The 14,493-nt window shown below is 41.6% G+C and overlaps 2 protein-coding genes across 5 annotated transcripts in view; both read left to right on the forward strand.

Annotated features, from left to right (window-relative positions):
* LOC112965237 (MAM domain-containing protein 2-like) overlaps positions 1-7,807 on the forward strand; it is a gene marked incomplete at its 5' end in the record, with an annotated part of 31,153 nt that extends 23,346 nt beyond the window's left edge. The window contains 4 exons of the mRNA XM_026064052.1: positions 567-719; positions 4,607-4,866; positions 5,870-5,954; positions 6,290-7,807. Of these exons, the coding sequence (XP_025919837.1) occupies positions 567-719; positions 4,607-4,866; positions 5,870-5,954; positions 6,290-6,351 (560 nt within the window). The remainder of the gene's footprint in view (positions 1-566; positions 720-4,606; positions 4,867-5,869; positions 5,955-6,289) is intronic.
* A 4,419-nt stretch (positions 7,808-12,226) lies between these two features.
* Positions 12,227-14,493, forward strand: part of SMC5 (structural maintenance of chromosomes 5) — a 50,601-nt gene continuing 48,334 nt past the window's right edge. For 2 of the 4 annotated variants that reach the window (XM_026064036.1, XM_026064038.1), the window contains exons 1-2: positions 12,229-12,410; positions 14,151-14,292. In XM_026064036.1, coding sequence (XP_025919821.1) covers positions 12,274-12,410; positions 14,151-14,292 — 279 coding nt within the window. In that variant the 5' untranslated portion in view covers positions 12,229-12,273. Of the gene's footprint in view, positions 12,411-12,634; positions 12,873-14,150; positions 14,293-14,493 lie in introns of those variants that run through there. The other 2 variants (XR_003253217.1, XM_026064037.1) reach the window with 2 other exon arrangements.

Here is a 14,493-nt window from a genome sequence, read left to right on the forward strand (position 1 = left end):
TCCTATATTCATCCCAAGTGGCCTGTCCCCCTTTCCACTTTCTGTAGACTTCCTTCTTCTGCTTGAGTTTTGCCAGGAGCTCCTTGCTCATCCATGCATCCATGTGATATTAGAATCTGATGCCAAGGGAACATAGGAGAGCTAAATCTGACCATTTGATTGCAGATCCCAGAAACCCTGATCTTTGACAAGATCTATTAGTATAGATGTTACGCATGCAGGAGCTCATTAAACTGTTTGGGATGCCAGCTGGTGAAGAAAATTAGGCTGGTAGAGCCCACTGTGGAATAAGAGCTATGATATGATAAACTGTAAGAAATGTTTTAAAGAATATTAATACATGATAGAGAGCCAGACTAGGACACAGTTTTCCCCAAAGCTCTGAAGAAAATGAAATTATATCTGCTATTTCAGTTTGAAGCTAACGTTTATAGGCTTGTGACTACTGCTAGGTAGAATCAATAAGTGATCTCAATAGGTGAGTGAACACATTAAATTATTTATCTAATCTCTCCATACATCTGTCTAATATATTTGCAGTTTTAAACAATGACCTTTCATTATAGATCTATTGCCACCCAATCCTGGAGAATGTACTTTTGAAAAAGATGAGTGTATGTTTACCCAGAAGAAGCGAGGTCGCGGGAGCTGGCACAGGAGAAGGGGTCCAACTCCCACTTCTTACACTGGACCGAGAGGAGACCACACTACTGGGGTAGGTGAGTTAAGCTTCACATTGAACTTTCGGAACAGAGATTGAGTTAATCTAAAGTACTTTGAAATGATAACGCAGAACACAGAGAACGTTTTTACTCTTCTGTTCAGAACAATTATTAAACAATCCAGTTTCTTAGGGACCCATAGGTAAACTGGTTTTGAGAATGTGATGGTTAAACTGAATTATCTGTGGAAAAGTGAAAAATTTGATCCTAATGTCCTAAAGTAGCCTTTTGGGGGAAAAAAAGAACAGAACGCCCCCTTGGGCTCCGCAGAAAAGCCCTCTCCCAAACCCCTAGCTTCTGTGAATATTCCCTTAAAAAGGTGAACTAACTGGTGGGAGCTCAGGTCTTCTGCATGAACGCCTTCCTGTTCAAAGTTAGAAGAAACCACAGGTACTAAAACAGAGGTCCCACTGACCCGTTACCTTGAAAACCAGCTCTGTAATCCCACTTGCATCATTTTAGTCTATGAGTATTTAGGCAAGCGGGGCTCATTAGCAGGAGCAAGCTCACAGAAAACTGCGTCAGAACTGCCCACACGCTGACTGTAGTAGCTGCTGACTTTCATAAATAATGAACTGTGTTACGGCCTTCGGTACTCTTGTTCCAGCAGCGCAGGACTTCGGCAATAATTCCTCTGGCTTCAGTATGATCGATAAAACTGCCCTAAGGCTTCTGAACTTTAAAGGTTTACATGGGTTTAAAAAGACTTGGTGGGCCATTGGATTTGTCCTCGCTCACAGCGGGTAACAGTCATTCAACAAGTTATAAAGTCAGTTACAGCCAAGCTGGCTTATTCACTGTAGCCATCTATCCAGTCTGTTTGAAATTTTCACAGGATTATTAAAGCGGTTGGCCTGTTCAAAAGACTCACCAAACAGTATTATTATTCAATCAACTATGAGTGAGTCTAACCCATGTTAAGCCTTAGTAAGCATAGTTGTTTCAGCTGTGCATATGAAAACGTGCTCTGTGCAAGATTAATTCAAGAATCTTTGGAAAATTGTTTGTTTCTAGTTAATAAAATGACAAATCCCCTGTCCTCTTTTTGATGTCTTTATCTTAAAGTATAGCATTTCTCACAGGGTAAGAGCATGTTCAGCAAAACGTCACTTTCCTATTCCCTAGTAAAACTTCTGTAGTAGCTGTATCCTGAGCAGGTTATAGAAGTTAAGTGTTTACACAGGTATAAATTCATAGCATGTGGGACTGTATGGCCAAATTCCTGCATGTGGAATTGAGAATGCAGATGAGAATGTTTTAATTTGGCTTGAAATTTCAGACTGCCAAGAAATTACGTTCTTCCACTGTCCATTCTAAACGGTGCTGATTCCAGGCAGAAGTATGAATAGCCTTCAAGGATAAGTAAATTTTAAACCTCGAAACTCTTCTTGTGTGTTCTGAAATGAGAACGAGCAACAGCTGCATTACTTGTAAATCAGAGCATATTCTGACCAGATGTAGTTCTGGCTAAGCTACGCAAAGGGAAATGTAGGATACATATCAAGAACTTTCTCCTAATAATGATACCTTTGTACTGTGGAATGATTTTCAAAAGGGAATATTGATATTCCTGTTCCTTTTCCATTTAAAAATGAAAAAGAGGTAGAAATGTAATATTAAAAAAACTGCCATATTTAGGGAGCAGGCTAGATGATGTACTGTCAATAAGTCCTTGCCATCCCTATTGTCCAGTTCTTCTGCAGCAACTTGATGTGTGATAACCAGCCTTAAAATCAGTGAGTATTTTTCCTAACATTTTTTTAAGTTTATTTGGGTGACTGTATTTTGAAATGTTGGTGAACCTCTTGGAGAAGCATGTGTGGGCCATCTCTGTACTGTCTGGCACACTTTTCTACATAATATAATCTGAAAGGATTATATCATCTTAAAACTGCTGGTTGTTTTGGTAGGTAACCAAGCTTTATTCAACAAAAGGATTCAATATGCAGGTTTGTTTGCTGCATTTTTTTAACCCTGCCATTCCCTAGATAATGTCATTTATTTTTCCCTTTCCAAATAATCTACATTCCAGGTCTCATGCTCCCAAGGTCAAATCCTCTCTACTTACTGAAGGCACAACTTTTGAGTTTCTTGCTTAAGAAAAGGAATTGGCTTTTAGCTTAATTTTCTTAATTTCTAAAGCAGAGACTAACTTCAGACCTATTTTCTGTTTATGTAGATCACTAATCATTCTGAGATTTGAGACTGATAGCTTGCCTTTAGAAATTGTGAAACAAGAGAATCTTTTTAAGCCTGGGCTGTAACAAGAAAACAAGTTCACAGCAATGTTTATTCCTTGTATCACACATCTGTTTGTTTGCAGCAGAATGTGTTGAGAAAAACATGGATTTGAATTCACAAACCTAGAACTGATCTAATCTTTCCAAAAGGTTTATATCTTTGAGGCCTTAAAAATAAAAGCAAGTTTTTTATTATGCTCTATTACTAGTTATAGGATTGGATTTTTAACACAAGTAACTTTTAAGCACAGTCAACATCAAAATTCCTGTAAACAGGCATGCATTAGACTTGGTGTAATAGCCTTGGGAATTTCCTCCAACACACTGTATGAAATGGTCTTGTCTTTGTAGATCCACAGCTGTAGATAATTTTATTCCTTTCCACCCTCTTTCTTTCTCCTACTGCTGCTTCCCACCAAACTATAATCTTGTTTAAAGAGGATGTCTTCAGCGTGAGCTTAGATATTAGGACTTTGAACATCATGGCAGATACCCAGAGCACCTTCCAGCTGCTCTTGCCATTCTCTACTTTTTTCCCATTTTGGTGATCCTTAAGATTCCCCTTCTCCCAGGCTGATGCAAACTCCATTACTCGCAGTGGTGGAAGGGCAGCTTTTCCTCTCCCACACAACAAGAAGGGAGCAGTGGGACTGTAGGAACAGCTTTGGCAAAATCTGAACCTCCTGCCTACTGGCAGAGCCTGTGCCTCACGATGCAAAGCAGTTGCCATGCATGGCAGATAGAACGCTGGGATGTTTCCAAGTCCTCTGATATACCTCAGTTTGCTCCAACTGGAAATAACTGAATGATGGTTCTCAAGGGAAAAATAATTTGTCTGCCACTGATTAATTTTCCCAAGGATCAGAGTTCGTAACATAAACTCTCGTTCACTCCTGGATTCTTGATAATCGTTTTCTTCACTTGTATCCTCACATCACAATCACAGAAAGAAAATTATTATTGATGTCATATGTGCTGTAAAAGAGGTATTTCAATTAATTTGCTTTGTTAACAGCATCAGCTCTAACCGTAGCCTAAACTATACTCTCAAAGGTACATGCAAGCATCTTTGAAGTCCAAGAGTAAATTAATCAATCAATTGTGTGAGTGTGTATTCCGGGCTTAAAAAAACAAGTGAAGTGAGGGCTGCATATATATTTATGTGTATATATGTATATTTATATATATATATGTGAAGGCAGAATTTGGCCATTATATCAGCAAAATTAAACCTCTGTTACTGTCAAAGCCATAGTTGTGCTTGAAATATCAGAGGTTTTTCTTTGGTCTAATTTGTCCTTTTGTACAGGGGAGTACTATACAAAAGGAGAAACATGTGCCTCCATCACTTCAATTTCACTGAATGGAAAACTCTTTTAAAAAATCAATTTATTATTACAATAGCAGTTTTCTATATGATTTATTTTCTTAATGTGTTCCTCTGATATAAACAGGATTTTAAGTGTTCTTATATCAGCATTCATTTAACATATATTCTATTACATAATTTAAAAAATACTCATTTCTGAATTCTAGTTTGAGCATTTCTTTATCAAAAGTTTCATATGTACATTTTTATATAATGATCACGCTGAGAGAAAGAACCTTTCTACTGTACTAATATTTGACTGTATACTTTTTAAGGATACTACATGTATATAGAGGCATCCGACATGGTGTATGGACAGAGAGCATACCTAACTTCAAGAACACTAAGAGGGATCTCTGGAAAACTGTGCTTGACATTTTTCTATCACATGTATGGAGCTGGGACTGGGTTATTAAGTGTCTACCTAAAAAAGGAAGGTGATGATGAAGAGATTCCTTTATGGAGGAGAACAGGGGAACAAAGCATCTCATGGCTAAGGGGACTGATAGAATATGAAAGTGAAAAAAACCACCAGGTAAGCAAAAAACAAACAAAAATTAGTCAAAAGGGAAGATTAAACTTAACTATATGCTAGAATGCAAATTCTGGCTCTGCATAAAAAAAGAAAAAAATGTAGACAGGATTAAATGACCATCTGAACAAGCTGAAGTAATGAAGAACTGAAAAATGAAGGTGGGGAAAGAATTCTTAAAGATATTAGTGGGTTGCAAATATAAAAGTAGTTCATTAACTCAAAATTAGAGTTAATTAAATTTATTTTCACTTCACTTCCTGCCAGTAGCAGTCGTTTTATTTACATCACTCATGCAATTTTTTTTTTAACTGTCCAAAGCCTTGTCTAGATTTGATACAATCACGAAGCTCTGATACTTGCAGGATGGGCTTTCTGAGTTGGCACCAAAGGCAAAGGATGATGTGAGCCAGAGCTCTGCCTTCGATTTCAACTCTGCCAGAGACAAAGCCGGCTTCTGTTTCTGTCAGAGAAAGCTGAAATTGCTGTTGACTGAAACAGCACAGGGCTCAAAACTGCACTGATCACTAACCAAAGATGTACTTATTTTTCAGTTTGCCTTAAGAGTCTGGAAACTAGTAAGACAAAATGACCTTTTACTGAAAAGCAAGTTTAGCTCCATTAGTAAAAGCACAATATAATATTGTTAATGATTTTTCTCCCCTCAAACCTTATCTGCATAATAAAGTGTAGCAACCAATCTGGGCTGAAAAGCAAGAGAGAAATACTGTAGCACTAAAATAAACTCTCATAAATTTATCAGTACTCTATAAAACACAATTGTGTGTCAGACTGTGAGAACAAATCTCCTTCTTTCAGCATCATTATGTCCCCAGATTCTCTGACCAAGGAAAAGCCATTCAGACAGACTACTGATGGAATATGTTTCTTTCCAGGAAGCAGGCTTTCAGGACACACTAGATCCTCGAATAGACTGTAGTGATTTTTTTCCTCCAGTCCTTCACCCTAGATGTGGTATTCATGAAGCTATGCCTTGCCTTTACAGATTATTTTTGAAGCAATTCGTGGGGTGTCGATAAGAAGTGACACGGCTATCGATGATATTCTGTTCCAGGCAGGACCCTGTTTAGGTAAGCTAAATAAACTTTTTCTTAGGAGACACTTAGTAATTAGTGCAGTGTTTTTTATAATTAGATAGGTGATAACTTCTTCCCTTGAATCCCCGCTGAATGGGTCTGATTTTAGTATCATGCTGCTGAGCTGCTGCAGAATTTTTCCTTTTTTAAAATAAGATGTGAAACCTGAGAAATTCCTGGTAACTTGGACTAGTAAAGATCTTACGGAACATTTTAATAGCTGTATGGCTGTCTCATTTAAAATCCAACATGGTAATTGCATTCTTCTACGTAAAGTGATAAAAAAAATGCAAGTAATTACAGTATTTCCCTCTTCTTTTGTATTCTAGAAGTGGAAGAAATTCAGTTTTCATCAGGCTATCCCAACAGCTTAAATGAAATTGAGTATTAAACACATGCTGCTGAAAGGAACGACATGCACAGAAGGTTTATATGTGAGAAACTGCACAAACTACCTATTTTAAAGCATGTTTTAAATAAATACTGGACTGGTTTGAATATTCACCAACATATAGGAAGAACTAAGAGCACTCATGTTCCTTGCCTTTGCAATGAAATTATTGACTCAGGGCTTCTTAGACTTTTTTTTTTAATTTCTCTTTTGCATGAGGTATCAGTTATTATATAAAGGCTTCCCATTTTGCACAGATCATTAAATACAGTATTTTAATGCTTTTGTAAATCAAAGAGGAAAGTAGAGGTGCACAATTAAAACCTATTATTGTGTTATCTTAAATCTGCATTCAGTGAATGTTTTGTGTTGGGTACAGAATGGATTTTTTAAAAGGAAAATATAAATATTTTGAAATAATAAAGAAAATAGTACTAGCTATTAGTTATATCCTGCAGGTTAAGTACAATTATTCATGATGACAAATCTCTCTGGGAAACTAACATTTTGCTACCAATTTTTTGTGGTTTTATATTCTTCTGCTATACTGAATATATTTGTCATTCTTGCCAATAACAAATTGTCTTTTAGTGTTCCAGTATAATTCAGTGTAAGCTACTGCTGTTTTGAACTATATGAAATGGGTTTGCATACATTTGAAGCTGTAGCTTTTCTAGCATACATATCGTTTTTTAAATAAAATCAGTTTGTACACTCACATAGAATATACTTGTCTTTTCTTATACTCTACCCAACCACAAATGCTTTGCATTGATGTTAATAAGACACTGAATTCACACTTGTTTTTCAGATTTTGTGTTTGTTTGTAAGACTTTGTTTTGAAATTATTGTAACTTCCTAATAAAATAAAACTTTGAAAATCACTGTATTGCTCTGCCTCAAACTTTAGTTATTGGCATAGCGAGAAACTGAACTTATAGCTTGAATTCAACATTTTGAGTACTGAACAAACAAAATGCATGGCTCACATCATCTAAGACAGCCAGCACAGAGCAGCCCAAAGCCAGTCCCAGTCCTGTCTGCTGCAGGAAGTTCCCATGCTGAGCTGCATGAGTGATTCTTACAGCCACCACATCCAATCTCCTTCTGCAAGGCATGAGCCCTGAAAAATGAGAATAGCCTTTGCTCCTTTCAGCACAAAGTATAGGGCTTTTCTAATTGGCCTTTAGCACCGCTAGCACCTGGGACACATTAGATCAGATTTCAGATCGTTCTGTTATAGAATAGATTCTCCCCATTTAAAACCTGTCATACTGAGCTATACAGAGCATTTTTGAGACAAAAACTGAAGATGTAGCCCCTAGCATCTCTAATCACTTTTTTTTTCATTTTGGTTACACAAACAATTAAAGAGGTCATGCAATAAATACATTCAATAACATACATGTTTGTTGGACCACACAGCCTGAAGCACGGAGTATTATTTCCTAGAGACTGAGGGAGCCAAAAGGAACTGACATCTTAACTGCCTGTCCTAACTATCTACAGTCTCTGTTGGCAGTTGGTTACCAACACATCATTCTTGTTGCTACATTCTGAAAATGAAAAGAATAGCCAGAAATAATGGACTTTTCCATAAGAGTTTTGCAGTTGTTTTAGAGAGCTGATGCCTTAGCACCAACATTCAGATCGAATTATATAAGCAGAAAACAAATGAAAATGAAGGGGTTAACATCACCAGGCTCGGTGAGTCTGCATACTTCTAAGGGGACTTTTCTGTAAATGAAATAAAACACAAAGTGCAACCATTGGATTTCTGTCTCTAATTCTGTTATGCAACTCTGCTTTATTCCATCAAATTACTCAGATTTAGGCTGATACAGAGGAGACATAATCAATTATTCTGCTCAGTTATTTTATAGGGACTTTGCTAATATGACAGTTTTTTGGTATCACTGAGAGCAGTGTTCATTCCTACGGTGTGAGGTGCTATCCTGACTGCAAAGAGAAAGCCAAAGTTCTCCCTTCACCAGGGAACAACAGCCCCTTTCTGTCTGTTACTGCCTCTGCATGAATTGAAGGATGGAGAATTTGAAAGGTGGCTTTAAAAGATTTTTATTACTTAAGTTAAACACCTGCTGAATTTCAGCCTATAGAATAGGCAAATTCCCAGACTAGTGAAAGGCTGCAAAACATCTGAAAAACAGAGACAAATGCATTAAGATTGCTCCACTGGCAAACCTCAATCGTGTGGTGAGGTAAAAACCGTTCCATCAGCTCTGTCCCATTCAGAAACTCCCCCTGCAACTAATTTCTGCCCTGGATATTTATTTACTATTAGTTCCTTTCCTGCCAGTGGAGTAGCTGTAAAGGGACCACAGCAGGGCAAAGAACAGTTCTGAGACTGTGCTGGGCGTGTCTACTGCCAGATAATTTCTTCGAAAGCTGTAAATATGAAAGAACCCACAAGTAATTGCTTTGAGCCTGGTTCTGGCACAGAATGGCTATGAAAAAGAAAACTTCAAAAGCTATTGTAACACACCAAACACTAAAAAAGTTTGTATTTGACTGCTGTAAACATAGCTTTGTGCTGCAGCTGAACTGAATTTATCCTGAAAGCAAGGGAAAAGCTCTTTTATTGCTCTTTTGTTTAATACTTGTTTTATTTCAATATTTTCAATCGGTTGACATTTTGTCATATTGTTATTACCTCCTAAGAAGACGGCCAAATTCTGATCTCGGTTACACCAATGAAAATTCAGAATAACTACATAAAACATCATTGTTATTCTAGCTTTACACGAATGTAATGAAAACACATTCCGGCCCAATATTGTATTAGATCAAAATAAGCCCAACAGTTCCAAGTTTACAATCATGAAGCTTCACTAAGACAACTCCAGCTGAGCACTGAAAAACCTGGCATTTATCTATCTGGATTTGAATCCATCTTAAAATTATGGCTTCAGCACTCAAGGGACCCACTGCTCCAAAAGTACTACCATGTAAGGCAGAGAGCTGAAGAGAGCACACTTTTCCTCCACTCTGACACACTGAGTCAAATACCTCTCACACTTTGAGGAGCAAATGTCCATCTCTTGCTCCCTCAGACAAACACTAATCAGATGTAACATTCACTTCATTTTAGCTCTTCCTTTGGAAAAGGATTTCCATTGTCATTACGAGCTTCTTAGTTGCTTAGAAGTTGCTTAGGTGCTTTCAATTCTCCTTTATATTACTTTGGTCTGTATTCATCTCCATACTGTTTTCCCCCCATCCTTCATCTGTTGTTTTCTTGACTATCTCTCTCCTCATCCCATTTTCATTCCCCACTTGCTTATGGTTTCTCTGGAGACCAGCACTTCTACCTGTCATTTTTGGTCTCTTTCCTAGCCCCGTGCATATTCTGTTATATTCATTTTCTCACTGCTAAGCTGTGTGCTCCATCCAGCTGTTTTTATGTTCTGTATTAGCTTTCAAATCCTTATCCTCTTCTTTCAAGAATTCCTCTTGATCCAAACGCTGCCCACCTTGCATCAATGTCTTTTTTTCCAGCTCTTACTAGCATTCATGCTTACCAGGCCCCAGAAAATCTGCCCTGACAAGTTCTGCAGATTTCTGCAGCAGTCTCTAGCAGCAAAATGTAGAAATGGTTAATCTAACCTCTCCTCCTTTGGCTGGAGGTCATTATTACTTCATGGATCCAACTCTCCCCTTTTAGACTGCAAGTTTGAGACTTTAATGATTTGAGACACTGCAATTTTTATTAAGCAAAACATTACCAAGAAACTAATAAGTCAATTAACTAATAATCTAATTAACTAAATCACACCACTTAAGTTTACAATTATATCATTTTGCACATTATTACACAGAATTACAAAGCTATTAATAATTACAAATCTTATGAGTGCCACACAGCTACTATTTAATTATTATTTTTTAAATTCTTCCCTCTCCACACCACCTAGAACAAGGATGCACATCTATACTTATTTAGACTACTCTCCCACACCAAGTTTTTTGGACACAGAGTTGATGAAGAGTCTTGTGGGCTGTCCAAAGTGGCTGTCCAGCATCTGGCTTGCCCATCAGCTTCAGTACCGTTCATAGGCATCTGTATTCTCACTGTTGGAAGATTTCTCCCGACACATGCCCCTTCATTCTTTATTCTGTATCCAGAACAACCTTTTTTTTCCACTGCCCTTGTACCTCCCTTTCTCCACAAAAACTCCTCCTAAAGGAACACTCTGCCCTAAGTTACTTTCTCCTCTTTGGTCCCAATTCTGCTATATCCATACCTTAATGGATACGTACACCTTAACATGGTGTTGATGATGTCATTATCAAGGCAGGCTTGACCTTTCATGGTATTACTGATACCACCTAGGTACTAGTAGCCTTAGAAAACCCTGGATACCAAGTCTTCCTTACAATTACCTGGTTCATACTGGTGACACATTGTTTTCCTTGTAAACTCTTTAAGACAAATCAGTCTAGTTAACCACTGGAATGAGATAAACAAATCAATTAAGCACAAGCAGTCTCTTACCTTTGGCCTTCAATAGCTTTAAATCACCCTCCAGATTCTTTGCAGAGGCTTTGGCTAGTTATGGGGCCCTGCACTGCAGCAGAATCTCTTCCCCAAAGAGGGACCCCCCCCCCCCAAAAAAAAAAAAAGAAAACCCAAAACCTGTGAAAGGAAAGGCACTTGAAGGGCACTTGGTAACACTGCTGGTAATCCTGCAGCCCAGGTGCCAAAACAAATCTCACAGATACGCATTTCTCTAGGATCCTTTCAAATGACATCTATCCTTCCTATGTGCTTCCAGATCCCCAGGGTAACACATGTAAGATATGTTTTTCCGGATATTCTGTTAAAAATTAAGAAAGAGTAAACAACCCCAGATAGATCCTGGAGTCTAGAAACAAGAGGAATTTGCTGAGCCTTTCCCCATGAGCCAGCGCGGATACTCCCACAGGCGCCCGTCCCTTAGGAACCGACTCCCGCAGGGCGGCGGCTGCGCGCCCCCCCTCCGACCGCACCGCACCGCACCGCACCGCGGGACCGTGCTGCCCCCTCGCGGGGGAGCCGCGGCCGCCACGAGCCGGGAGGGGGCCGCCCACGGCGCCGGGCGGGCAACGCCGCGCCCGCGGCCTCCCGACCCCGTCCTGCCGCTGCGGGCAGCGCCGCCGAGAGCCCCCGCGGGCCTCTACCGCTTCCTCCGCCTAGCCCCGCGCTTCGGCGCCCTCACGGGGCACCGGGCGCCGCTCGCACCTCTCCCGAGGCGCAGCCCCCGGGGAGCCGCGCCGGGGGCCGCGCCGCGCCCGGCGAGGCCCGAACGAGGCGGAAGGGCCCAGGAGGCGCCATATCGCGACCCAATGGCACACGCGGAGGCGCGGCCTGCTCGGCCGGGCGCGTCGGTCCCGGCGTGCACTGCGCCGACCCCCGCGCGCAATGCACGTTGGGAGGCGTAGTCCTCCCCGCCGCGGTGCCCGCCGGGAGATGTAGTCTGGTAGGCGAGAGGCGATTCCTGCCGCCGGGCAGGTGCGAGGCGAAGCCGTGCCTTATGTCAGCTACAGCTGAGCGGAGCGGGCCTGCCCTGATCCCCGTCACAACCGGGGGGCACGCGGGCAGCCCCTGTGGCTTAACCGACCGGCAGGCCCTACACCGCCCGCACTCTTCTTTTCGGAAACCGAAAGCGGAGCAAAAACACTCCGCCTCCCTCCCCCCAGCACGCGCCTTCGCGTCTCCAGCCAATAGGCACCAGCGTGGCAATCTGCGAACCAATGAGCAGCTCCACCGCGGCTTGGTGGCTCCTCTTCAGCCAATGAATGCAGCATTTACCACGGTGCGATGCCCCGCCCTGTTTTCCGGCCCGCCAATGGCGTGGGCCGCGGGCCCAGGCGGGTTCGCGCGCGGCCAGGGGCGGCCGTCGGGGGGCAGGGCAGGGGGCGAAGATGGCGGCCCTGAGCAAGTGGGGCCCCGGCGCCTCTCAGCTCGGCACCAGCGGCACCCAGCGGGCAGGGAGGGCCCCCGAGCCGCGCTCCCGCTTCGTTGAGGGCTCCATCGTCCGGATATTCATGGAGAACTTCTTGTGAGTGGAGGGCGGGCGTGCCGTTGCCCCGGGCGGTGGCGGCTGAGCGGCGCGGGCGGTGCGGGCGGCGCGGCGCTGCCTGCCTGCCTGCTTGCCTGCCGCGGCGTCGCCGGGGCCAGCCTGCGTGCTCCCGGTTTGCTTTTGCCTCCGCCGCTCCCTGTGGGAAGGCGGGTGCGAGGCCGGGGAGCTGGCTGTTAAGTCCGGATGGCCAAAGGCGGAGCGGCGGGTTTGGTGCCCTGAGGGGCGAGCGGCGCCTCCCTCGGTTAACGGAAGGGCTCGGTAAGGTCTTGGCTGCCGAGGCGAGTCAGGGCTGGGGAAAAGAGCTGTGTGGGATTTTTCCCGGGGGAAGCAGAAGGAGAGGACCTGCTGTGCAGGTTATGGGATCCGCTAGGCTCGTGATGCAGCATCACTTGTGTGGCACAGGGCTGCAGTCGTGCTGATGCGAACACTTTCTCCCCTCAGGTACGTTTGTGCGGTGTGCCTTGCCGACCTTGTCTGTTTCTACTTCCTTTCTTTCACCCAGTTAGGTGATTATCAAGCAATGGAAGAGAGAGGAGTGCAGAATATATTCTTGGGGCAGTGGGAATAGGGCTTGAGAACCACTGGGATAAAGTATTGGTGGTGTCATCTTTTGCACATCCTTTTCAGGTTCTGCTCATTGGGAAAACCATTTTATTTGGTGCTTTACACTTATGAGCAGAAGCCTTCAGCTCAGTTTCTTAGGGCTAATATGCTGATAGCTCTAGGCCAGCCTTGCAACCAGTTCTGAGTAGCATAAATTATGGATCATGCTACAGATTACAAGTGAAGCCTAAAACATTGTATTTTAAGCCTCAGCATGAAGCACTGAATTATCATCTTCTTTTCCAGAAGTGCTTAGATTATGTTACTGTCTTATTGACTGCCTCCTGTTTCTTCTTAGATGTCAGTGCCTAAGTTGCTCTCTGTGTGTCCAGGTCTGGTATTGTGTGGGAACAGAACAGCAAATAATGAACTTCATTATAAACATGGGGTGTTACTGATCATACTAACACTATTAGTTTTTCTTGAGTTTGTATGCTAATGCTCAGTCTTTTCTTGTAGTTGCTATTGTAGTAGGACTGTTGCATGCACATGATGAAAGATAATGTCTGATATAAGAAAAAAAAAAACTGATGACAGGCTAACATTTTAAGTTCTTGTAGCTAAAGAAAGCTACCATACAATACCCAATCTGTCAAGTTGGAATACTACAGAATCCACAGACTTCTTGCAGAACTGAAGGCCCATATACATCATATGGGTTGGACTAGACTGGAATCTCCTTCTGTGACTGCAGTGCAAGAGGCAGCTGGAATCAAATGCAACAAACTTGGCTAAATTCTTTCAGTCTGGTTTCTTCCTCTCTTTTTTTTTTTTTTTTTGGAGGTATAAAATAATATGAACTCTTAGTTAAGTCAGTAGGAACTTTGTCATTTTTTGTCTGGATCTAACATTTCATTCTTTATAATCTTTTCTTGTGAAGACTTGTGTGGCAGGTAGGATTTTATTCTACGTTATTTTAACGTAGTGTCATTTCTTTCACTGTGAGGATCTCTTGTAAATGAATACTTGAGGAATGACTCTAACTTAATGTAGACTTGATAAAAAATAGGATTTGTTGTATTTAATATAATCTTAAGGTGGTTTTAAGCAAGTGTACTTTTTTAATGTGACATAGTGTTTATAAGGTTCAAGAAGTAAATTTATTGTGTTTCCCAGAACATATGACAGCTGTGAAGTACGTCCAGGACCCAACTTGAACATGATTGTGGGTGCTAATGGAACAGGAAAATCAAGCATTGTTTGTGCCATCTGCCTGGGACTGGCTGGAAAACCTTCTTTTATAGGGCGAGCTGATAAGGTGAGTACAAACTTTAATAATGTTGATGTTTAATCTAAATTTCATTGAGGCCAAGTTCAGCAGAAGGAGAAAAGATCATCTTCATTGATTTTGCTGTTTTTTTAATAAGATGTTAGGTGTCTGAATTGTAGAATAAACCTGGTCCAGGGGCAAGAGCTTTTACCAAAGGGATGGCTTTACTTAACTGCTTGTCATCCTGCC

This window comes from Apteryx rowi, unplaced genomic scaffold (assembly GCF_003343035.1).
Source record: "Apteryx rowi isolate R43461 unplaced genomic scaffold, aptRow1 scaffold_207, whole genome shotgun sequence".
NCBI lineage: Eukaryota > Metazoa > Chordata > Aves > Apterygiformes > Apterygidae > Apteryx > Apteryx rowi.